Here is a 26,787-nt window from a genome sequence, read left to right as displayed (position 1 = left end):
ATGCACTAAATCCTTGTTGTTTATCTGTTTTATATGCAGTAGTGTGTATCTGTTTATTCCATACTCCTAATTTATCCCTCCTCCCACCCTTTCGCCTTTGGTAACCATAAGTTTGTTTTCCATCTGTGAGTCTGTTTCTGTTTTGCAAATAAATTCAATTGCATCATTTTTTAGATTCCACATATAAATGATATCATATTCCCTGTCTGACTTATTTCACTCAGTATGATAATCTCTATGTCAATCCATGTTGGTGTAAATGGCAATATTTCATTCTTTCTGTAACTGAGTAAGATTCCATTGTGTGTGTATGTTGTTTGTTGTTTAGTTGCTAAGTCATGTTGGACTCTTTGCGACTGCGTGGACTGTAGCCCGCCAGGCTCCTCTGTCCATGGGATTTCCCAGGCAAGAATACTGGAGTGGGTTGCCATTTCTTCCTGCAGGGGATCTTCCCAACCCAAATTAGACTTTTCATCTCTTCCAGTTATATGCATAGGAGTGGAAATCTTGAATCATGTAATAATTCTATTTTTAGTTCGTAAAAGAACTCCCATACTATTTTTCTTCGTGGCTGTACCAATTTATATTCCCACCAAGAGTGCAGGAGGGTTCCCTTTTCTCCATACCTTCTCCAGCATTTATTTATAGACTTTACCATGAGAGCAATTGGACAGGTGTGAGGTGATGACTCATTGTAGTTTTGATTTGCATTTTTTAAATAGTAAGCAATGCTGAGTGTTGAAGAAAAATTAATCTCTCTGAACTAAGAAAGAAACAAAAAATTTTATTTGAGCCAAGTTGAGTATTATAACCTAGGAAGAGCATCTCAGAGAGCTTGGAGGACGGTTCACCTGTTAGAAGTCAGTTCAGTTCAGTTCAGTTCAGTCGCTCAGTCGTGTCCGACTCTTTGCGACCCCATGAATCACAGCACGCCAGGCCTCCCTGTCCATCACCAACTCCCGGAGTTCACTCAGACTCACATCCATCGAGTCCGTGATGCCATCCAGCTGTCTCATCCTCGGTCGTCCCCTTCTCCTCCTGCCCCCGATCTCTCCCAGCATCAGAGTCTTTTCCAATGAGTCAACTCTTTGCATGAGGTGGCCAAAGTACTGGAGCTTCAGCTTTAGCATCATTCCTTCCAAAGAAATCCTTGCAGTCCAAGGGATTCTCAAGAGTCTTCTCCAACACCACAGTTCAAAAGCATCAATTCTTCGGCGCTCAGCCTTCTTCACAGTCCAACTCTCACATCCATACATGACTACTGAAAAAACCGTAGCCTTGACTAGGCGGACCTTAGTCGGCAAAGTAATGTCTCTGCTTTTGTTTTTTTTTGTTTTTTTTTTTCTGCTTTTGAATATGCTATCTAGGTTGGTCATAACTTTTCTTCCAAGGAGTAAGTGTCTTTTAATTTCATGACTGCAGTCACCAAGGCACGGTTATATTAAATATGTTTCTTTTGAGATAGAGGGTTGACTATTAAATGACATATTATTGACAGTTTACAAAATCCAGATCTAAGCATCATCGTGACCCTTACAAGATCAAGAAGCAGTGTTATCTTTTAAGGAGTTGTCTTACTGATGCTAGGATTATGTTGCTCTTTAGACAGGTATGTCTCCTGATTGGGGGTAATTCAGATGAAAGATATGGCCAAAGAACAGAGAAAATTTTTACATTTAAATTTTTCCTGTCCTGCCATAAAAAATTAATTTTATTTCACATGAGTATCTTTTCCTGTGCCTGTTGGCCGTCTATATGTCTCCTTTGGAGAAATGTCTGTTCAGGTCTTCTGCCCACTTTTTGATTGGGTTGTTTGGTTTTTTTGATATCAAGCTGTGTGAGCTGTTTGTATGTTTTATAAATTAACCCTTTGTCTGTTGCATTGTTTGCATGTATTTTCTCCTAGTTGGTAGGGTGTCTTTAATCTTTTCATATAGTATTGTCTGAAGTCTGAGAGGATTCTGCCTCCAGCTTTGTTCTTTTTCCTCAGGACATATCCCCACTTTTTTATGAAAGTGAAAGTTGCTCAGTCATGTCCAACTCTTTATGACCCCACGGACTATACAGTCCATGAAATTCTCCAGGCTAGAATACTGGAGTGGGTAGCCGTTGCCTTCTCCAGGGGATCTTCCCAACCAGGAATCGAACCAAGGCCTCCAGCTTTGCAGGCGGAATTTTTTTACCAGCTGAGCCACAAGGGAAGCCCACTTCTTTATACTTCACTTCAAAAGAAATCTTTGGTTTGGTCACTTTTGTGTTCAAACTTCCAAAATGGTACCCAGGATTTAAGACCTTCAGTGATCAGGTCCTAGGCTGCCCATTTATCCTGGTTATATTTCCTGGTATATCCCAACGTAAGCCCCATATTCCTGCTCACCTGGGTCACATGCCATCCCTTGAGCTCTGATTTTGTTTTCCACTTACTCATCAGCACTTAACACACCATTTCATCTCCAATTCACTTGCCAAAATTCCATCTGTCTTAGTGTTATGCCATTCACTGCCCATTCACCAGTCAAATCCTACCTATTTCAAAAGTCCAGCTCAGAATGTCTCCATCCTCTGACTACCCCAGACAACAGTAACTTCTGATATTACATTCTTATAGCAGAGTATTGATACCGTTCGTATAGCAATTTTTCATGTTTTATCTCACACAGTAGGCATTTGTACTGCTGTGGGTGAGTTTCCCCAGGAAGCAGACTCTGAGATAGAGATTAGCATGTAGGGAATTTACTGGAATGGGATCTCAGGAGCAACATGTGTGGAGGAATAAAGAAAGGAGATACGAGCTGAGGAGGAATTGAACTGTGATGCAGTCTTAACAAGGGCCTCAGCTGTGCCTCCAGGGCAGATTCTTAAAGACATCACCCGTAAAGATGTTGGGATGGTTGGTCTAATGAGAACCTACTGTGTAACACAGGGAACTGTGCTTGGTGGTCTCTGGTGACCTGCATGGAAAGGAAATCCAAAAAAAAAAAAGAGGGGGTATATGTGTACATAATAGCTGATTCACTTCGCTGTACAGGAGAAACAAACACAGTATTGTAAAACAAATAGATTCCAATAAGAAAAGAAAAGAAGAAAAAAAACCCACCTCCACATGCTTGAGTATTCCTTTCCCCAGTGGGCAGAGTGACCTGAGTAAATAGCCATAGCTTTCTTTTGGAAAGGACTGAGGAAGCACCTTCTCCCTACCGCAGCAGGTCTTTCTTTGTGGGGACCTGACTCCTCCTCGGGCAAGAGATCCTGGGCTAAGAAGTTCCCCAGGCCTGGGACCTGGACAGTGGATTGAGCGTTTTGACTAGGACAACTGTCCTTAGCGACTGTCACCCATCCCTGACTCCTTTCGACTGTAAAGATTGAGCAATACCTTTGTTGGCTGCCCTCTTTCTTGCCCCTAAGAACTCCGTGTTCTCTTAACTAACTCCAGTTTTCTGAGGGTCATGTCCCTCTGGGTACCACTCTGACCTTGCTGCTTTTTGTAATAATTGTGTCCAACGTGCTACAGCCGGTTAAGCACTGCCACCTGGCTTTAAAGCAAAGCAATCTCATCATCCCCGTTGCTATCAGGACTTCCCTCTGTAGCATCATCTCTGACCATCAGCCTTCAGCGTCTACTCCTACCTCCCCGCACTGGCCTCCAAACTAATACCTAGGGTTAAGTCATGACAGAATCTGGATGTCCAAGTGCTGAGTGTGTTAATAAGGAAAAAGATCTCTGTCCCTAAAGGGGTGCACTTGCCCATGATACTAGATTTGACATTCTAGTTAGAGCCTTGGGAGGTGGTGCTAACAGCCACCAGGATGACTCTTGGAAGCTTGGAGAAAATAATGGCCTGTCTAAGTGAACCAGGAATGTCAGAACTGTTGTGGCAGATGTTGAAAAGGGGCATCAAAATATTCCTAGGGCATGGGACTTCCCTGGTGGTCCAGCAGCTAGGGCTCCGTGCTCCCAACGTAAGGGGGCCTGGGTTCCATCCCTGGTCAGGAAACTAGACCCCACGTGCCATAACTAAAGATCCGGCATGCCGCAGTGAAGGCTGAAGGTCCCATGTGCTGTAGCAAAGACTCAGTGCAGCCAAATAAATAAATACTAAAAAAAATCCTAGGGAAGGATATGCCAGAATAAAAGTACTATGGAAGGCTAGGAAAATCACCAGTAACTATGTTCCAGTGATGAGCCAGAGACATTTGAAAACAATAAGGAATGTGCTTGTGAGAGGGCCACCAGCATTGTTAAGAAGCTTGGTAGTGTTTTTTTTCACAGCCAGAGTCACTTTTTTTATGTAGTTTCCCCCTGATTAAAAAATAAAGAATTCTTTTTGGTTAAAGAAGTAAACAATATGGGAAATCATACAATTAGGAAGAAAAACTGAAATTTCATCACCCTGAGAAGATATCACATTCTGGTGACTATTCTTTCATACATTTCTCTATACATTTATGTGAAAGCAAAAGTCTCTCAAAAAGTCGTGTCTGACTCTTTGCGACCCCACGGACTGTACAGTCCATGGAATTCTCCAACCCAGAATATTGACGTTCCCTTCACCACAGGATCTTCCCAGCCCAGCGATGGAACCCAGGTCTCCGCATTGCGGGTGGATTCTTTACCAGCTGAGCCATCAGGGAAGCCCAGGAATACTGGCGTGGGTAGCCTATCCCTTCTCTAGCGGATCTTCCCAACCCAAGAAAGGGTCAAACCAGGGTCTCCTGCATTGCAGGTGGCTTCCTTACCAGCTGAGCTACCAGGATACCTGTGTACAATTTCGCATTAGTTGAGTATCATCTCTTATGTGGAAGTATGGAGACCTTTCTTTTAATAACAATCTTTATTTGCTCCCTCTACTTACCTACCCAGTCCAATGATGGTGGTCATTCCCCACCATCCAAATCAACATTAACAATGGGCTGTCTATTTGTTTAGAACTTTTCTCCTGTTTTCAACAGTTAATAATTTTCTTCTTGCTTCTCAACTTATTATTTTACAAAAATGGGATAATATTTCATACAATTCTCCACTTATTTCTTGCTTCTCTCTCTTAATAAATAACGTAAATCTCCCTTAAGTTAACTATTCTATTTATTTTATTTATTTATTTGGCCATGCCATGGGACATGCAGGATCTTAGTTCCCTGACCAGGGATTGAACCCGTGCCCCCTGCAGTGGGAATCCAGAGTCTTAACCACTGGACGATCAGGGATATCCCCCGAGTTAACTATTTTAAAGCGACTCTTTCTTAATAATGGCGACAAAACATTCTAGAATGTGGAAACATCACCAACATTTAAAAATTCACTTACTGATAAGCGCTCGTCTGGTTTCTGGACTTCCCAGGTGGCACAAGTAGTAAAGAATCCACCTGCCAAAGCAGAAGACTCAAGAGACGCAGGTTCAATCCCTGGGTGGATAAGATTCCCCTGGAGTAGAAAATGGCAACCCACTCCAGTATTCTTGCCTGGAAAATTCCATGGACAGAGGCACTGGTGGGCTACAGTTAATGGGGTCTCAAGGGTTGGACATGACTAAGCACTCATATATGTGGTTCCCAGTTATTGTTACTAAGAATCATCCTGCAACACATATCCTTGGACATATACACTTAATCACTGGTTGAAGAGTTTATGCTTGAATTGTACCAATAATTGACACAAAACCTCTGAATTTATTGTTTCTGTGAGCTCCTCTTTATCTCTTTTGATAATCAAGTCTCCATAGATTTATTTCTAGAATTTAGAATCCTTTAATCAGGCTTTTCAAAATAAACCATCCTCCACCCTGTTTTCAAAATTATTCTTATAAATCACATGTCACATGATATCAGTTTCCTAACTCCTAATTGCCTACAAGATAAAGGCTAAATTTCTCAGGGTGCATTGGAAAACTTCTCTAGGGGAGAAGGAATGGAAGTTTCCAAACTCACTTCTGTTTGGCTACCATTATTCTCTTGCTCTAAACACCTAAATCATACACTTGGCAAAAATAAACATCCTTCCATCTCCCCACTGATGCCGTTTTGTCTTCTGCCAGCCTGCCTTTCCACTGCTAACTTACCCAGTTGCCTCTTCCATGAAGCCTTTCCTAATAGTGACAGGCAGAAGTTATCACAACCTTTTGAGCTTCTAGAGTTCCTGGTACATGTTTTTGTTTTAATTTTTAATTAAAATTTTATCTGAAATACTTTTAGATTTATAGAAAAGTTGCAAAGATATTAGAGAGTTTTTGTATATACTGCACCAAGTTTCACCTAATGTTAACATTTTATATCATCATAGTATTATTTGTCAAAACTTGGAAACCAACATGGGTACTCTACTATTAACTAAACTGCAGTCTTTATTTAGATTTCACCAGTTTTTCCACTGTTCTGTTCCAGGACCCCATACAGGATAGTGTGTTTCATCATGTTACATAAGTTCAATTTCTTAAGTGCATTGTTTTACATGTGTGTGTATATGTATGCACACACATATATATTAGTTTTCAGGTAGAAGGAAGGGTAAACTTGGTTCCTATTTCTCCATCTAGAGTGAAGCAAAATCTAGGTTATTTAAAAATCTATGTTGAGATCCTCTTTTATTTCAATATTTTATTTCCTTTTCATAATTACCTAGAAGCCCTTCCCTATATAATTTATCTTATTTTCACTTTTTGCTTAACCTCAAAATCCTGTGTGTGTTTTTCTCCCAGGGGCCAGGTTTTATCTGCTCTTCCTAGAACCTCCAGGCAAGTTCAAATTCTGCAGAATGTTACTACAACATACCAGGTAATTTCTCCATCATTTATCTTCATATTTCATATCTTCGTATTAAGTTTTATGAAAGAATGGTGTATCATGTTCTTGCCTACATGTTGTCTGACTTGTATATAGTTGGGTTATATCTCTCTTCTTGTAATTTTCTCTTCTTTCCCCTAATCACTTGATTCCCCAAATAACCCTTTCTTCATCTGTGCTATTAACTTTACAGCCAGTTAAAATAATAGTGACTTGTGATTGAAGTGAACTCACAAAGATGCTACAGTAACAGAAGTCCAATAGGTGTCATAGCAAACACCCTCTTCCAACAACACAAGAGAAGACTCTACCCATGGACATCACCACATGGTCAACACCGAAATCAGATTGATTCTATTCTTTGCAGCCAAAGATGGAGAAGCTCTATACAGTCAGCAAAAACAAGACCGGGAGCTGACTGTGGCTCAGATCATGAGTTCCTTATGGCCAAATTCAGACTTAAATTGAAGAAAGTGGGGAAAACCACTAGACCATTCAAGTATGACCTAAATCAAACCCCTTATGACTATCCAGTGGAAGTGAGAAATAGATTTAAGGGACTAGATCTGATAGACAGAGTGCCTGATGAACTATGGATGGAGGTCCATGACATTGTACAGGAGACAGGGGTTAAGACCATCCCCAAGAAAAAGAAATGCCAAAAACACAAAATGGCTGTCTAGGGAGGCTTTACAAATAGCTGGGAAAAGAAGAGACGTGAAAAGCAAAGGAGAAAAGGAAAGATATACCCATTTGAATGCAGAGTTCCAAAGAAAAGCAAGGAGAGGTAAGAAAGCCTTGGTCAGTGATCAGTGCAAAGAAATAGAGGAAAACAATAGAATGGGAAAGACTAGAGATCTCTTCAAGAAAATTAGAGATACCAAGGGAACAATTCATGCAAAGATGGGCTCAATAAAGGACAGAAATGGTATGGACCTAACAGAAGCAGAAGATATTAAGAAGAGGTGGCAAGACTACACAGAAGAACTGTACAAAAAGGATCTTCATGACCAAGATAATCACAATGGTGTGATCACTCACCTAGAGCCAGACATCCTGGAATGTGAAGTCAAGTGGGCCTTAGAAAGCATCACTACAAACAAAGCTACTGGGGGTGATGGAATTCCAGTGGAGCTATTTCAAATCCTGAAAGATTATGCTGTGAAAGTGCTGCACTAATTATGCCAGCAAATATGGAAAACTCAGCAGTGGACACAGGACTGGAAAAGGTCAGTTTTCATTCCAATCCCAAAGAAAGGCAATGCCAAAGAATGCTCCAGTTCAGTTCAGTTCAGTTCAGTCGCTCAGTCATGTTCGACTGTTTGCGACCCCGTGAATCGCAGCATGCCAGGCCTCCCTGTCCATCACCAACTCCCGGAGTTCACTCAGACTCACGTCCTCCGTGATGCCATCCAGCCATCTCATCCTCTGTCGTTCCCTTCTCCTCCTGCCCCCAATCCCTCCCAGCATCAGAGTCCTTTCCAATGAGTCAACTCTTCACATGAGGTGGCCAAAGTACTGGAGTTTCAGCTTTAGCATCATTCTTTCCAAAGAACATCCAGGGCTGATCTCCTTCAGAATGGACTGGTTGGATCTCCTTGCAGTCCAAGGGATTCTCAAGAGTCTTCTCCAACACCACAGTTCAAAAGCATCAATTCTTCGGTGCTCAGCCTTCTTCACAGTCCAACTCTCACATCCATACATGACCACAGGAAAAACCATAGCCTTGACTAGGCGGACCTTAGTCAGCAAAGTGATGTCTCTGCTTTTGAATATGCTATCTAGGTTGGTCATAACTTTTCTTCCAAGGAGTAAGCGTCTTTTAATTTCACGGCTGCAATCACCATCTGCAGTGATTTTGGAGCCCAAGAAAAAAACACAGAAGAAAACTGGCTAACATTTTCATGTCTGAAACTGAACTCCCCTGAATGCAGAAAACTGTTAAGAGTTACAAAATATCATGATAAAAAAATTGCTGGCTCCATGGTTATTGGGCTAAGGTCTTCTGAGAAGATTAGAGATGTGAGACTTGTTATGGGGTCTGCTTGTGAAGGATGAAGAAGGAGCTGGAGGTGGCGGGGAGGACCCACAGACCATTGAGCAGCCGCCACTGTGCAGAAAGGAGGGTCATATGCCTGCACAACCTCTAGACTGCAGGACAATCCTGATGAAAGTTTGGACCATGTAAGTCCTTAAGACAAAGTCAGCTGCAGGAGGAAACCCTAATCTGGCAGGAATGGGCCTGCGAGGATATGCCTGCAGTAGGCCATCACTGGCCGCAGCCCTGGAGCCGCGCAACCTCAGGCTGTAGGGGATCGACAGGAACAGCAGCACACAGGGTCAGGGAACTAAGCGTCGCCAGCAGAAGAGCGGCCGCTGTGTCCCCACCGCCACTGCAGCGCAGACAGAGGAAGCACTGCCAGAGGAAGCATCAGAGGTTCAGCGTTTAGGTCTTGTTTGGCCACTACTTGGCCTGTAATGTTTAGACGGCTTAGCTTCAAGCCTTAATTTCTTCATCTGAACAATCAAAATAATAACTCCCGCCTAGATTATGGCAAAGAATTAGTAAAAAGATCAGAGGCAATGGGTGTGTAAGTGCTTGGAAAAAGCACAGTAAAGCCGGAAGAAAAAAAAAAAAAACCTGTAAATATTATGGAAAGGTTTTGCCCAAAGGCCACAATTAGATTAAAGGAAAGAAACACCAATGTGATGTTAGAATCAAGGGTATGGGATTTTTATTAAAGAAAAGCACCATTAGTCAACTTTCTTTCCAGACCAACTTTCGTTTCTCTTTAAACATCTGACATACACCTCCAGTCCTACAGTTGGACCGTAAATATTCACCCGTTCATGCATCAGTTCACTGCCTCAGCAAATATTTATTGAGTACCTAGTAAATGCCAGGCCCTCATTAGCCACTGGGGTTACAGAATAAAACAAGCCCGTGCAGAATAAATGTTCACACTACCACGTGTGTGAATGGGATTGGTGACTGTGAGTGGGCCAGTGACCAGAAATTATTTTTTCATTTCCTCTATAGATACTCTTTATGGCGTTAGCTACAGATGAGAAAAACCATGTGAAAAACTGTCTTTGTTTTATCAATTTTCCTTCTTGAAACTGCAGATTGTTCTCTGGCAGCCAGTAACAGCTGAATATATTGTGAAGGGACACGAAGTCCATTTTTTTGTGAATGCATCTGATGTAAGCAATGTGAAAGCCCATTTAAATGTGAGCGGAATTCCATGCAGGTAGGCATAATTCCATATTTATTGAGTAACTCTTATAACCACTAGGAAATGGAAACCTGCTCCAGAATTCTTGCCTGGAAAATTCCATGGACAGAGCAGCCTGGCGGGCTACAGTCCATGGAGTCACAAAGAGTCAGACACGACTAGCCACTGAGCATACACAAACCTTATAAACACCTGTGATGCATTTGGGGCTTCCCAGGCGGCACAGTGGTAAAGAATCCACCTGCCAATGCAAGAGACTCAGGTTTGATCGCTGGATCAGGAAGATCCCCTGAAACAGGAAATGGCACCCCACTCCAGTAGGCTTGCCTGAAAAATTCCATGGACTGAGGAGCCTGGTGGGCTACAGTTCGTGGGGTTGCAAAGAGTTGGACATGACTGAGCAACTGAGCAACTGAGCACACACACAGGGCATTTACTAGTGGGTGGTATCATTGCTTCCTAGAAAAATGAATACTTACACTAAACATGCCACATGGAAACGTCTGGAATGGATTTGTGATGAAGCCCAAGAGGCTGGCTCCATGACCTTGAACAAGTGGTTTACTGCTCAAGACCTTGGTCCCTTGTCTGAAATAGACTGTTAGATTCAGTGATCTGTGGAGCCTCTTATGGTTTTTCCCAGTTCCTTCTTAAAATTCCTCTACTCTGTTCCTGGACTTAGGAACCAAAATGTCATTCACCTTAGTAGGCTTGGTGATATCACTTAAAAAAGCAGCTGCTAAAGGGAATTTTGCTTTAAGAGGTCAGTGAGCATTCCAGAATGTCTGGCTCTAAACTAAAATATGCATTAGGTATGCTTTCTGTTCAAAGCCCATGCCTTCTTCCTTTTAGAGTCTCCTGTCCATATCTCCTTTCGTATCCATTACCCAAGCATCAGTGTTTTCCTGCCGCCCTCACACTTCCTGGATGCTAGGCAATCTTTGGATAATACACTATGATTATTATAATAATATGTTATTAGTATCTGATGCATTTCAGGAAAGGTACTGAGCTTTTCTATACGTTGTATCTTTTAACCCTTATTAAACCCTGTGAGGTGGATATTATCCTCAATGTGTGTAAGAAAAAATGTTTCAGATTTACAAAGGAATTTCTCAAGGTCAACCAGCTAGAATGTGGCACATCTAGGACTCTTAACTCAAAACTTTCTGATTTGGAAGTCTGGGCTTTTACCTTGGCTTTTACCAAAGTCTGAGCCATCAGGAAAACCCATGGAGAAGGGACTGGCTACCTACACCCCTATTCTTGCCTGGAGAATTCCATGCAAGAGAATTCCTCTTCCATGGAGGAGCATGGTGGGCTACAGTCCATGGGGTCACAAAGAGTTGGACACGATTGAGCAACTAACTCTAAATAAAAGTACAGAAAGTTATATTAGAATGGCAGCTAACTTTTTCTTGTTCATCCCAGGTGACAGAATGGCTCAATTTCATCTTAGTTAAAATGTTTGTGCCTAAGTTAACTGTGTGACCCCTTGCTGCTGCTGCTGCTAAGTCGCTTCAGTCGTGTCCGATTCTGTGCAACCCCATAGATGGCAGCCCACCAGGCTCCCCCGTCCCTGGGATTCTCCAGGCAAGAATACTGGAGTGGGTTGCCATTTCCTTCTCCAATGCATGAAAGTGAAAAGTGAAACTGAAGTCGCTCAGTCGTGTCCGACTCTTAGCGACTCCATGGACTGCAGCCTACCAGGCTCTTCCGTCCATGGGATTTTCCAGGCAAGAGTACTGGAGTGGGCTGCCATTGCCTTCTCTGGACCCCTTGCAAGAGGAATTAAATGAGATCACTTTTCTCTACGTTCCTTATTCCTGTGTTCATTTAAAAGGCACTAATAAGTCACCATCAAGAAATGTTGATAATGTTGGAGAAAGGGTCAGGTTTTGAAGGCCCTGAAAACATACCCTACAGGAGCCACTGTCTCTCCAGCGCCCATGAGGCTCTATGCAGAGGGCTTGTGAATTTCAGCTCATCACACTAGCAGTGTTTTCACCTTGAGCTTGCTAGATTTCTTACTGACTTTCCCCCCACACTTGCCTGTTGTGTCTGCAATGGGCCACGAGGGAAAATCAGAGCCCTGTTTGGAAACCAGCTCATACTCTTGTTTCATCACCCAGGGTCCTGGTGGAAAATGTGGAAGATCTTATCCGGCAGCAGACTTCCAATGACACCATCAGCCCCCGGGCATCCTCCTCCTACTATGAACAGTATCACTCACTAAATGAGGTAAGCTGTCACATTTCTCTCCAAAATTCCTGTTTTCGTTGAATCAGCATTGCCATTTCAGCCATGGGAAATCATTAGAGAATCATAATTTGTGGAAGAAGGTGAAAAAAAAATCACCATTAGATTGATTCAGTTCAGTTCAGTCGCTCAGTCGTGTCCGACTCTTTGCGACCCCATGAATCACAGCACGCCAGGCCTCCCTGTCCATCACTAACTCCCAGAGTTCACTCAGACTCACATCCATCAAGTCTATGATGCCATCCAGCCATCTCATCCTCTGTCATCCGCTTCTCCTCCTGCCCCCAATCCCTCCCAGCATCAGAGTCCTTTCCAATGAGTCAACTCTTCGCATGAGGTGGCCAAAGTACTGGAGTTTCAGCTTTAGCACCATTCCTTCCAAAGAAATCCCAGGGTTGATCTCCTTCAGAATGGACTGGTTGGATCTCCTTGCAGTCCAAGGGACTCTCAAGAGTCTTCTCCAACACCACAGTTCAAAAGCATCAATTCTTCGGTGCTCAGCTTTCTTCACAGTCCAGCTCTCACATCCATACATGACTACTGAAAAAACCATAGCCTTGACTAGACAGACCTTAGTCGGCAAAGTAATGTCTGCTTTTGAATATGCTATCTAGGTTGGTCATAACTTTTCTTCCAAGGAGTAAGCGTCTTTTAATTTCATGGCTGCAATCACCATCTGCAGTGATTTTGGACCCCCCCCAAAATAAAGTCTGACACTGTTACAGAGGTAATTGGTCCTTTTGTAGACATCTTGCCTGGAAAGATTGTATCATATTTTGGACTTTGCCCCTCTAACTAAGCTAGAGATATTCTTCTAGCTAAGAATATCTCTGACTGTCAGGAGTAACACTGCATTCTAAGGAACAACAGGAAATTAAAAAATAGGACCTTTTTATTGAAACTGCCACAGAAAAAATAGCAGTCTGACCATTATCCTAAATGAATTCTTACTGAATTATTGGCACATTATCTCACTGAATTAAAGGAATTTATTCACTTATATTTAGGACGCAGTAAAGTGTATAAGTGTATTTTATTCCCTTTAGAAGGAACCTATTTAAAATAATAATATTAATAGTAATGATTATGATGATGTCTGTATTTTAATATTTAAGAAATTGTTTTTTTTCCTTCGTACTTACAGGTTCCAATTTTCCCAGAGGAAACATAAGCTTGATACCAATGTTCAGTTGACGTCAGTAAGCTTTCACATCATACTCTATGAGCCATTTCCCCATATTTGTTCCCTTAAAGGGTAAACCCCTTGGAGCCCTTTCTTTTCAATATAATGTTCTCCAAGTAGTACAAATCCCTTGATACCTTTTATTCTTTCATAGGAGTACGGCTATATTCCTTAATAGAAGTATTTTTTTAAATTATTTTTGGCTAGGTGCCCAGAAACTGTTAAGAACCATATCCATGTTTTTGAGACATCTAACACTTAAATAATAAGCATCAATTTTCTATTTAATCTTCAAATGCATCTGTTCCTTTCCAGTTAGTTAAACCAGAACTCAGTCTTCCCTAGTGGCACAGATGGCAAAGAATTTGCCTTCAACGCAGGAGAACTGGGTTTGATTCCTGGGTTAGGAAGATCCCCTGGAAAAGCGAATGGCTTCCCACTCCAGCTTTCTTGCCTGGAGAATTCCAGAGACAGAGGAGCTGTCAGGCTACAGCCCATGGGGTCGCAAAAAGTCGGACATGACTGAGTGTCTAACACTTTCTTTCAAACCAGAGATCAGCGTGCTTCTAGAACCAATGTGCCTGGCTGGTGGACGGGGACCTTAACATTTCAGCCCTCTCCTTTGTCTCTCCTACCTTGACTTGGTCTGTTCCATCTAAACTATCTCCATCCAGCTACCTACATCAGCCCTGCATGAGTAACCTTGAGGCCTGGAGGGGAGAGGTTGCGTAGGCAGTATTTACAAGTGGAGAAGATGACAATGTCACTGCTGTGTTGGGTTTGGTGCCTTAAACAGAAGTATTTAAAATATGTTTCTGGGTTGTTCCTGGCAGACCAGTGGTTAGGATTCCTTGCGTTCAGTGCCAAGGGCCTAGGTTCAATCCCTGGTCAGGGAATTAAGATCCCACAAGCTGTGTAGTGCAGCCTAAATAAATAAATAAAGGATATGAACATTTAAAAAGAGTATTTTTTTGGTATATTTTAAATATTTTGTTCAAAGAGGTTTTTTTGTTTTTTTTTTTCCTACCCTCTCCTCAGGAAAGAGTTGTAAAGACATGAGAGGAAAACAGTATTAATTAGCCATGGTAGTAGTGTTAGTCCTTCAGTCGTGTTCGACTCTCTGCAATACCATGGACCATAGCCCACCAGGCTCCTCTGTCCATGGGATTCTCTAGGCAAGAATACTGGAGTGGGTTGTCATTCTCTTCTCCAGGGCAACTTCTTGACCCAAGGATTGAGCCTGGGTCTCCTGCATTGCAGGCAGATTCTTTACCATCTGAGCTACAGTCTGTCGTAACAAAGTGCCATTTATTGAGTGGCGTAGACAACAGAAATTTATTGTCTCACAGTTCTGGAGGTTGGAAGTCCAAGAACAAGGTGTTAGGAGAGCTGGTTTGTTCTGAGGCACCTCTCCTTGACTTGTGGATGGCCACCTCCTCACATGGCCCTTTCTTAGTGTGCACACATCCCTAAAGTCTCGCTGTCCATTCTAGTCTCCACTTCCCATTAGAACCCCAGTCGGGTTGGATTAGGCCCCTCACTGACACCTCAGTGCAACTTAATTACCACTTTAAAGGCCCTGTCTCCAAATACAGGCATGTTGTAAGGTACTGGGGATTAATATACGCATTTGAGGGGGAACACAATTCATTTCATCACCATGACCTTTCAGAAAACAGTTTGGACATCTTCATCCTTCCCATCCTGAATCTTCTCTAAGAGGTTTGTGGCAACTGTGGCAATCTTGCTCCCCCAAATTCTGGCTTTCTTCCCCTTCGGCACGGCTCTTCAGTCCACACTCATGTTCACTTGGAGAGCAAAAGGGGTTTCTTTTGTCATTGAGTCTCACTAGGAAATTTTAAGTAAGCTACAGTAGGGGAGAAAAACAAATGACCAAAAAACACCTCTTAAAACAAATGGCAAAAGAAGAGCATTATTCAAAGGATGTAACCTTGATTATTGCAGATTAGATGTAAAGATTTCTGTAAAGCTGCCTTACTATAATTAAAATAGTACAGCCTCCCTTGTTGGAAGAAATCTACTGAACTGGCAGTGCTGTGACACAAAATAGTTGGAGCAGTTCTCTTAGATGTGTGCACGCCTTAGAAGAGCAGCACAGTAAACAGAGGAAATCGCGGACGGTTAAATTTCCCACACTGCAGACACTGACAGCATTGGTACTTGGCAGCAGGTAGACCTTCCAGAAGCATCTTAATTTCTCGCACAGGACAACCCGTCACACATACCACTCGCCCTAGTTACGCTCCTGTAAGAAGACCCAAGGATAAATGGTACTCCTGTTCCCGTCAGGTAGGACTGCTATTTGAAATTTACCTTCAGCAAATTTCCTAGAAATGAGGCCAAAGGTTGGTTATTCCCATTACAAAAGGTGTAAACGTTTTTAAATGGACCCTGAGAAGTTGGTCTACTTTAAAACATGATCAGGCTCCACCACTCAACACCTGCTTTGAAGTGGGGGCTAGCCTAAAGTCAGGCCTAGAATTTATTTATTTTTTTCCTTCTACTATAATCTTGTCAGAATCACAAACCACTAGACTTCCACCTAGGAGAGAGTTTTAGAATCAAACTCCTTCCCTGGATAGAAGAGATTCTTTTTTCCTCCAGATTGTTCTCCCCTTTGCTTCTCATCATTTCACACCCCTTGTTGTGAGTCCACAAGTCTCCAGTGGGAAAAAAAGTTCCATTTATCCCGTGCAAAGACAGTGCCTGGAGCTTCCTTAGGTTACTCTTGAAAAGTGAATATTTTTTAAAAATCTGGTATAAAAATGAACTCTTGAATGGTAAATAGGATTTCATACACAGAGGTGAGGATTCAACATTATCAGCCTTTAAAAATAACTTAAGGAGTTATGCTTTAAAGGTGATCTTTCCCTACTTTGTCATAAGTTTCTTAGTACATTTCCACTTTCCCTAAACCTTGATACTTCTCAAAAGTTTAATTTTATTGATTTTCCTAAGCAGCAGAAGAAACACCCTGCCTCAAGTGTTTTAGTTCCTCTTATCTCCACAAAATTTTTTCTAGAGGGATAACCCTTCCTGGAAGAATTTATCTGTTTCGTTTGTCAGAGAAATGCTTTGAACTTGCTCTGTGACCACTGGTTTCTGCTTTGATAGATTTATTCTTGGATGGAGGTTATGACTGAGCGGTATCCTGATATGGTTGAAAAAATCCACATTGGATCCTCATACGAGAAGTACCCACTTTATGTTTTAAAGGTATGGGAAGAGTCATTGATTTTTCAACTTTGGGGAGGTATTAATTCTCCCGTGGTGCTTGTTATTACTTGGATTTTTTTGAGTTCTGGAAATATGTGTATTACAAATGATCCTCAACTTTAATATCCAGATCTTTAGTGATTGGTGATTACTTTTAAATTGTTTTCCTTTGTTACTACAGTGTTGATCTAAGAGTAGTAACCTCAGTTTTAGAATCAGCTCTGTGACATGGATAAGTCATTTAACCTTTCTGCCTACCTTCATAAAATGAGGAGAGTGGTCTGGATTATCTTTCAAATCATCTTTTATTTATACCACCACAACCACCACTATCAGCAGCACCACTGACTGACTGACTTAGGCCAAAAAAAGGAAAGGGATCTGTTTTGAATAAACATTGACATTAACATAATTTTTAGAACAACAGGAGTTGAACAACAGGAACTAGGAAACAATAGGAACCAGAGCAATGCTGGGATTCTTGGCAGAAGGGTTGATATGACGGTTTCTGCTTCAGTAACCATCTGTTTGGTTATTTAGTCTCAATTGAACAAACTGGCCTTAGTAAAGTCAGTGAATTAGGCCACAGGAAGAATATTGGGATCCATGAAACCAAACTGATTCCTGCCTGTTCATTTCTAATTCTGCAGTTCTGTTGTTGTTTTTAAAACCACTCTTTCTCTTAAAAAAAAAAAAATTAAAAAGGAGGTCTGCAAAAATTTAATTATTGGAGAAATACATTTAATTTAGTAAAATTTCATTCACATATAGTTTCCTCACATGTTCTAAACTGTGATAGGTGAGGCTGTTTTTGATTGTCCAAAGATAAGATTTGGAGTCAGGATTTCTGGGTTTTAATCTGTTCTGACAAGAGCTTGCAGTACAAACTCAAGTCAGACCCTAGGCATCATTGAGTTCTCTTGGCAGCTGAGTTAGTCTACTAGGCTGGATCCATGTAATAACAGCATACCCACCTATGACATTTACTTTTTGCCCTGTTGTATGTACTCTTTGGAACTTGTGTTTCTGGGACCTGATATACATGTTGGAAAAACATGCTTCCTGCAAGCTTTAGTCCCAGTCTCAATCAAGGATGTGCACATCATGTGAGTCCCTAGGGTTCCTCAGTGTCAGAATGGGTACCAGGAGAATTTGTTCAGCACAGTTAAACAGAAGGTCGAATAAAGCAACTAGTCAAAACAACTCAGGATTTTAAGTTGAGGAGATTAAATCAGTTGGGAAATTCTCTTCGTACAATTTGATCTTTTGTGGCCAAAGCTTTCCACACTTGCCTTTTTGTTGGACATCAGTAACTTCAGGTTTGTTAAGAAGAAAACTCCCTGAGTGGTATAGATGGCAATTTAAAAATGGAACCCTCTCTTTTTCTTGCTTTGGAATTCCAACCCCGCATATCTCTTTGATTTTGCAACAATCTTCTCCCTTCCCTCCGTATTCTAAAGTTGTGTAATATTTAAAAGTAGATGAATGATGATTCATTTTATATAGAGGTGTTTGTGAGAATTCTTCTAAAGTCATCAAAGGCTATCATTGAAGACAAGTTGGTAGTTCTTATTCCAGAAAGTTGGCAGCTTACACTAGTATCCTAGATGGTAAATCAGAATAAGGTCTCCATCCCAGATCTGTTGATAATAAATTGATGTCAAGTTAGATGTGTGTTTACTTTTGTGTGAAATAAGGAAATGACCTACACATTAAATAAAAGTGTGCACCCTGGGAAAATGGTGAGGGAGTCCAAAGTTGTCTTGGATACCACTAACTTCCTTCTCCCAAGCCTTTCTTTGTGCCCACTTCCCACAGAAAGCTGCCCACCCAGCACATGCTCCTTTCATTCTAACTGGAGTGTGAAGATATGGCCTGAAGCACTAGTTCCCTGGTCTCTCCTTCTGCAATTTCCCATGTAGCTCTGGTATCATCGGGTGTTTGTTTAGGAATAAAAAGAATTTTAAATCAAGAATTCTCCAAGGAATGAAGAGAACAGGGTGTAGTTCATAGATGTGCTAAAAGGATGAAATCAAAGCCCTATTATTCAGGAAGTTATTATCCTGAAGCTTCTTCTTAATTGTTTTTTGGTTTTCTCTGAGCAGGTTTCTGAAAAAGAACAAAGGGCCAAAAATGCCATGTGGATTGACTGTGGAATCCATGCCAGAGAGTGGATCTCTCCTGCTTTCTGCTTGTGGTTTGTAGGCTCTGTAAGTATTCACATTCTCTTAAAGCCCAGAGCTTCTCAGGATGTGGCCTAAGACCACGTGCAGTAGATTCAACTGGCCTGTTGATTAGATGCGTTTTCCTAGGTCACCTCCTAGAATTCTCAACTTGAGATCTCTGGGGTTGGGACTTGGGAATCTACAATTATCTCATGCTTCTTAGGTGACTTTCATGCATATTGAGAACCATGAATTTAAGCATTTAAATTACCCTAAAGATTATCTGCCTTATCTTTTCTACATTTCCAGCTGGTACTAAACCCTGGCTTCCCCACTGACTCAGATGGTAAAGGATCTCCCTGAAATGTGAGAGACCTGGGTTCGATCCCTGGTTTGGGAAGGTCCCCTGGAGAAGGGCATGGCAACCCACTCCAGTATTCTTGCCTGAGAATCCTCATGGACAGTGGAGCCTGGTGAGTTACCATCCATGGGGTCACAAAGAGTTGGACACGACTGAGTGACTAAGCACACGAACACTGGAGGGCTTCCCTGGTGGCTGATATGGTAAAAGAATCTGCCTGTAATGCAGGAGACCTGGGTTTGATCCCTCGGTTGAGAAGATCACCTGGAGAAGAGAATGTGTACCCACTTCAGTATTCTTGCCCAAAGAATTCCATGGACAGAGGGAGCCTGGCAGGGTACAGTCCATGGGGTTGCAATGAGTTGGAGATGACTGAGTAACTAACACACTTTTCAAACACTGCAACATAATTAAGAAATAGTATCAGGAAATGGCCACCCACTCCAGTATTCTTGCCTGGAAAATCCTATGGACAGAGGAGCCTGGAAGGCTGCAGTCCCTGGGATTGCAGAGAGTTGGACATGACTGAGCAGCTGAGCACACACACCTGCAGTTGTAATACATTTACAAACTAAAGGAAAGAACTGAAGCAATTAAGTCCCAATTATTTTTTTTCTTTTGCTTTGAATTATCCAAATATCTTTTGCCGTATTCTGCTCTTAGAAATTGAACATAAAGTACCCCATTACAGAGCAGATTATTTTTTTCCATATATAGTAGTATGTACTTTTGTCCCTAAAGAAGGCCTTGTAATCAAAAAAGATCCATGTATGAGACAAAGAGTATGTCATAATAGTAAAAATTATAATGATTGTAAATCTATATAACAAATGAAAACAGTAAAAGTCACTTTTCTGTTCCCTATAACTGTATTTTTTTGGCCCACTTAATCAGTGCTCAACATCCACTTCCTGCATTGGAAATTTAAATTAATGCTGCCGGTTTAAACTGAAATACAACTCTGAGGTCCAAAGAGGACTTAAACAGTACCTACTATTGGGTTAAATAGGTTCTTACCATTGGATAAGGTCTAAATTATTCATCCACACACTGGGACTTGGATAGCTCTTTGTTGTATTTTTAATGGTCATGAGCACGATAGCTTATTTCAGAATTTTCCATTCAAAATGTCTTGTATGCTTTTATGTACAGATTTATTCTCTGTCGGATGGTTATTGGTTAACTTGTTGGCAGGCATTGTTATTCTTGTCTAGGATTATAAGAAAGACAAAGCTTCGGTGTCCCCCAGGCAAAGAGAGCTGAGTGATCATCTGTCACGGGATGGGAATTAGTCAAGCCTTTATCTCCTGCCCTCTAACTGCTCACTCGCTCTTGTGCTCTCTCCTCTGCCACCCTTGCTTCTCATTTTTATTCATGTTTTTTTGCTTTTTTAACTGCAAGACAGTGGTTTCAGTTATATTACTTATCTTTCTGGTGAATCATTCCATCAACAAACATATATGTGTTGTCTTTGCGTGTCAGACATTATTTCTATAGCAATCATCCTCACTGAGTGATTCATTCACTAGATATAGAACCACAACTGTAAATATATTTATAGATTACTGTGAAACCTCATCAGAAATCATATGCTTGGAGAGCCCCGTGATACACAGATTAAATTCATAGTAAAGAATTAGATTCATGAACATGTTCAACTTGGTTGAAAATGTTATTTTAAAAAATTGTGTCTTTCAACACAGTTAAAATACACCAAATCAGAATTTTAAGGCTTATAGAGAGAGGTTACATGACTTCAGGATCATGATTAAATATCTAGATGGCATACTTTTGAAGTATAAATAACTGGATAAATGACAGATATGAAAATATTTTTATAAGTAACAACATCATTCACAAAGTTAATTAAGAATATTGATTTTGCCCTGGTAGCTCAGATGGTAAAGCATCTGCCTACAATGCTGGGTTCAGTCCCTGGGTCAGGAAGATCCCCTGGAGAAGGAAATGGCAACCCACTCCAGTACTCTTGCCTGGAAAATTCCATGGATGGAGGAGCCTGGTAGGCTACAGTCCATGGGACTGCAAAGATTCGGACACGACTGAGCAACTTCATTGGTTCACTATCCCTCCCTGTTTTATATTTTATTTATTTTAGGTAGGTTTTTTTCAGCGAAATATATGACTTTAACCATTTGGTTTTATTTATTTAAAAATATTCTGATTATGTATTTATTTGGCTGCGTTGGGTCTTAGTTGCTGCACTTGGGATCTTTAGTTTTGGTGTGCAGGGTTTTGTTTTTTTTTTCTTTTCAGTTGTGGCAGGTCAGCTCTTAGTTGCAGCACGTGGAATCTAGTTTTCTAGCCAGGGATCGAACCTGGGCCCCCTGCATTACAAGTGTAGAGTCTTGGTTGGTGGACAACCAGGGAAGCCCCTCCAACCCCCTTTTTTTTTTTATTGAAGCATAGTTGATTTACAATGTTGTGTGAGTTTCAGATGCACAGAGAAGTGAATCAGTTTTATATGCATTTTTTTTTCAGATTATTTTCCCTTATAGATTATTAGAAAATATTGAGTATAGTTTCCTGTGCTATACAGTAGATCTTTGTTATCTATTTTATATATAGTAGTGTGTATATGTTCAGAGAAGGCAATGGTACTCCCCTCCAGTACTCTTGCCTGGAAAATCCCACGGATGGGGTATCCTGGAAGGCTGCAGCCCATGGGGTCGCTAAGAGTCGGATACGACTGAGCGACTTCCCTTTCACTTTTCACTTTCATGCATTGAAGAAGGAAATGGCAACCCACTCCAGTGTTCTTGCCTGGAGAATCCCAGGGATGGAGGAGCCTGGTGGGCTGCCGACTATGGGGTCGCACAGAGTCGGACACGACTGAAATGACTTAGCAGCAGCAGCAGCAGCAGTGTGTATATGTTAATCCCAAACTGCCAATTTGTTCTTCCCCAACTTCCCCTTTGGTAACCACTAGTTTATTTTCTATGTCTATGTATATAACCCTACCCTTAATCCCCACATGCCTGAAGGAAACACAGGTGGCCCCATTACCAAGTTCCCTTGGCCAATCAGAAAAATACCCTGGGTCCTGAGGATCCCGATTAGTTACCTGACTAATCCATTCAGGTCATCCTTCCATTGGGGCCCACATCTCCACTTACAGGCATTAAGAAGTCTCCTTATTGCAGTTTCTCTCTACTCTCCCTTTCCTAATCCTCTCCCCTGAGGCACTGGTTTCATTCTGCTGTTGCTCCACAGATTGTCACCAATTCCCACTTGCTCTGGACTGTCATCTTCTTTAATCGAAGACCTGAAGAGGCTCACCATCAGTCCAGGTGGTGCCTTTGTGCAGAATCAAAAGGGGGCATTCATTGCTGAAACAATCAGCTCCCCATATGCCAAAAAAAAAAGAATCTGGACTCCTATCTCACACCATATGCAAGTATTGACTAAAAGTGGGTCAGACACCTAAGTTTAAAAGCTACAATTACAAAAATCTTAGAAGAAAACTTAGAAGTAGTGAATCTTTGTGATTTTGGATTAGGCAACAAACTACTAGATCTGACACCAAGAGCATAGCAACCAAAGAAAAAAGAGATAAATGAGACTCTATCAGAATTTGGGAGAATGGCATAAAAACCTTTCTGCTTTTCAAAGGACACTATCAAGAAAGCTAAAAGACAACTCATGGAATGGGAGAAAATCTTTGCAAATTATAAATGATGAGGGACTCATATCCAAAATATATAAATAACTTTAACAAATAAACAATGCAAAGATAAATAATCTAGTTTTTAAATGGGCAAAATATCTGAAAAGACAATTCTCAGAGAAGATGTACAAATAGTCAATAAGCATATGAAGAGATGCTCAACAGCATTAGTCGTTAGGGAAATGTGAGTCAAAACCACAAAGAGATACCACTTTCTACCCAATGAAGTGAAGTGAAGTAAAAGTCGCTCAGTTGTGTCCAACTCTTTGCAGCCCCATGGACTATACAGCCCATGGAATTCTCCAGGCCAGAATACTGGAGTGGGTAGCCATTCCCTTCTCCAGGGGATCTTTCCAAGCCAGGGATCAAACCCAGGCCTCCTGCATTGCAGGCGGATTCTTTACCAGCTGAGCCACAAGGGAAGCCCTCCTACCCTATAGGACAGCAAAATTTTTTAAATAGCAAATAACAAATATTGGTAAGAGTGTGGAAAAACTGGAACTCTCATCCATTGCTGTTGGGATCATAAAATGGTGCAACCATGTTAGAAAACAGTTTGACAGTTCCTCAAAAGTTTGAGCATAGAGTTACCATTTGACCCAGCAATTCTGCTCAGGTATACAGCCAAGAGATTTGAACACATATGTTTACAAATGTTCATAGCAACACTATTCATAAGTCCTAAACTGGAAACAAGGTCTTCCCTGGCAGTCCAGTGCTTAAGACTCCATGCTTTTAAAGCAGAAGGGCACCATTCAGTCCCTGTTTGGGGAAATAAGATCCCATATGCTGCATGCTGCAGCCAAAACATTGGAAAAAAAAAAGTGGAAACAATCCAAATGTCCATCAGCTTATGAGTAGACAAATAAAATGTGGCATATCCTTATAATGGAATACCATTCAGCAACGAGAAGGAATGAAGTACTGATTCAGGCTATAACATGGATGAATCTTGAAAACATTTTGCTAAGAAATAGAAGTCAGACAGAAAAAGCCATATATTTTATTATTCCACTTACATGAAATGTCTAGAATGGGCAAATGTACAGAGACAGAAAGTTGATTAATGGTTGGCAGAAGCTGGGGAAAGAGAAGGGAGAAAGGGGTAACTCCTAAAGGGAGTTTTTGGTATTGATGGGGATTGTGAGAGCTGGACCGTAAAGAAGGCAGAATGCCAAAGAATTGATGATTTCTAACTGTGGTGCTGGAGAAGACTCCTGAAAGTCCCTTGGACAGCAAGGAGATGAAACCAGTCAATCTTAAGGGAGATCAACCCTGAATATTCACTGGAAGGACTGATGCTGAAGCTGAAGTTCCAATATTTTGGTCATCTGATGTGGACAGACAACTCACTGGAAAAATCTCTAATGCTGGGAAAGATTGAGGGCAGAAGGAGAAGAGGGCATCAGAGGATGAGATGGCTGGACAGCATCACTGATGTAATGATCATGAACTTGGGCAAACTCTGGTAGATGGTGAGGGACAGGGAGGTCTGGCGTGCTGCCGTCCGCGGGGTCACAGAGTTGGACACGACTGGGTGACCGAACAACAGCAACATTGATGAGGGTGGTGATGAAAATATCGTATAATTGGACAGTGGTGATGGTTGCTTAATTCTGTGAAATATAAAACCCACTGAACTATGCACTTTAAAATGCTGAATTTTCTAGTATATGAATAATATCTCAATAAATTGTTTAAAAAAATTAGGTCCCCTTCCTCTGGGATTCCAGCTGCTGCCCCACCTGAGGGTAGGGCTTGACACACAGAGTAGAGGCTGTATTTCAGCTCTCATTCACCTCTTCTGTTTGGAGCCCTGCTTATTAAACGAATTTCCGGGCTAATATTTGATCTTCTCTCAGAGACTAACTTTTTGCTGAAAGACTTCCATCCAACCATTGCTAAAGTAGGAAGAAAATAAGGAGACTGAAAAAGACAAAGAAACTGACCATGAGATACCTATTAAAAGTTCAGCAACCACTGTAGAAATAAAAATGATACTTTCTCATTTTAAAGAAAATGAGATCTCCTAATTTTTTTTCTGATAATGAATGCTACATTATTATTGAAAAAAATGACTCTAACATAAATTTACTAATTTGTAGCATAAAAATGATTTCACTAGTTCAACTAGTGAATGATTTCACTTGCTCAACTACTTAAAATATTGTTTCTTTCATTCTATAAAACTGCTTCCTTTTCATTAAGCTTTTCTTTCTGACCTATAGTGGGTCAAAAATTAACTTGTACTTTTTCTTTCCTTTCTCCCATATTTAGTAAGTGTCTCCTATGCCAAATAATTTAAATTTGACTATTATGGTTGTTCTAGGGAGATAAGGATATAGTATTTTAAATATTTAAAGGAAAATGGTAATGTTTGCCTATAGCAAAGGTAAGATTTAGGAGACATTTTTCTTGGATATTAGCCCCTTATTGACCATATCATTTGCAAATATTTTCTCCCATTCAGTAGGCTGTCTTCTTGTTTTGTGGATGGTTTCGTTTGCGGGTGTATGTGAACCTGTATTATACACCTGTAACTTATATAAAATTGTACAGCAACTATACTTCAATTTTTTAAAGAGACATTTTTCTTCTACCAATAATGAAAAATGTTTCTTAACAAAGTCTTTTGAGTAAAGTTGAAATCAGCAAAAAATTGTGAACTAATCCACGAATTTAAACGCAGCAATGTTACCACAAATGAAGGATTGATGCCAAAGCTTTGTTGTTGTTTAGTCACTAAGTTGTGTCCGACTCTTTCGCGACCCCATGGACTGTAGCCCACCAGGCTCCTCTGTCCATGGGATTTCCCAGGCAAGAATACTGGAGTGGGCTGCCATATCCTTCTCCAAGGGATCTTCTCAGCCCAGTGATCTAACCCGCTGCTCCTGTGTCTCCTGCATTAGCCAGGCAGCTCCTTTACCTCTGTCACCAGATGAAATCATTTAACTACCTGAAATTTGTCTTTGTGGTTCTTCTGCATCTATATTTGGTCATTTGGGGGTTAACTTCTTAGTCACTGGAATGTGGACGTCCTTGGATCATGTGAAATATGCGACCCTAGCTGGGTGTGAATCTAAAGCACAGAAGAGCAGGGTCAGATGACGTCTGATAGGAAACTCGTAGTCAGTACCTAGGAAAAGCTACCACTGACTTTAAAGCCAAATGACTGAATGCTTGGGAAATACACTCAATTCTAGCAAAAATTTAGCTCACAACTTATAAGACAATGCAGAAAATATTATCTAGACATGTCTGGGAATGAGACAAGTTTAGTTTAAGTGGTGACTGATGGAGATTACTATAAAAAGAGTGGAAATATATCTAGGCTTTGTTTCCTTAAATCTTTGTGGTGGGCTTTATGTATTAATAAATAATTCTTCTGTTTCTTGAAGGAAGTTTTAGAAAACATATAGTTCCGTCTTCTGACTCCATTAAATAGGAAGACCAGTTGTCCCATGTCCAGGACATTTACTATCACTTGTCAGCATAGTACCCTAAGTCTAGACTTTTCAAGAAATTGATACTCTGCCTGAAAGTTAAATCTGCAAATCTAAATGTCAAATTAAAAAAAAAAAAACACCATAAACCAAGTTTAGTGGATGTCAGCTAGATGGTGTTAACTGGACTTATTGTGGTGATTCCTTCACTATATATACAAATATTGAATCATTAGGTAATACACCTGAACCTAATATAGTTGACCCTTGAACAGTGCAGTGGTTAGGCACACCCACCCTCCATACACTCAAAAATCCACACGTAAGTTTATATGTGTTTATAAGTAGACCCTCCATCTGTGCACAGTTCTGCATCTGTGGGTTCAATGAACTGCAGATCGTGTAGTTCTCTAGTACTTAATATCGAAAAAAATGTCTGCA

General features: G+C 41.0%; 1 protein-coding gene across 1 annotated transcript in view; it reads left to right on the top strand.

Annotated features, from left to right (window-relative positions):
- The window catches only part of CPB2 (carboxypeptidase B2), a 58,958-nt gene that overhangs the window by 10,042 nt on the left and 22,129 nt on the right, over window positions 1-26,787 (top strand). Inside the window, exons 2-6 of the mRNA XM_040267237.1 lie at window positions 6,693-6,768; window positions 9,904-10,028; window positions 12,146-12,254; window positions 16,591-16,692; window positions 18,798-18,902. Coding sequence (XP_040123171.1) covers window positions 6,693-6,768; window positions 9,904-10,028; window positions 12,146-12,254; window positions 16,591-16,692; window positions 18,798-18,902 — 517 coding nt within the window. The remainder of the gene's footprint in view (window positions 1-6,692; window positions 6,769-9,903; window positions 10,029-12,145; window positions 12,255-16,590; window positions 16,693-18,797; window positions 18,903-26,787) is intronic.

The sequence above is a fragment of the Oryx dammah genome, unplaced genomic scaffold (assembly GCF_014754425.2).
Source record: "Oryx dammah isolate SB20612 unplaced genomic scaffold, SCBI_Odam_1.1 HiC_scaffold_24, whole genome shotgun sequence".
NCBI lineage: Eukaryota > Metazoa > Chordata > Mammalia > Artiodactyla > Bovidae > Oryx > Oryx dammah.
Note: the sequence above shows the minus strand (reverse complement) of the source record. Positions and strands in the feature narration are given on the sequence as shown.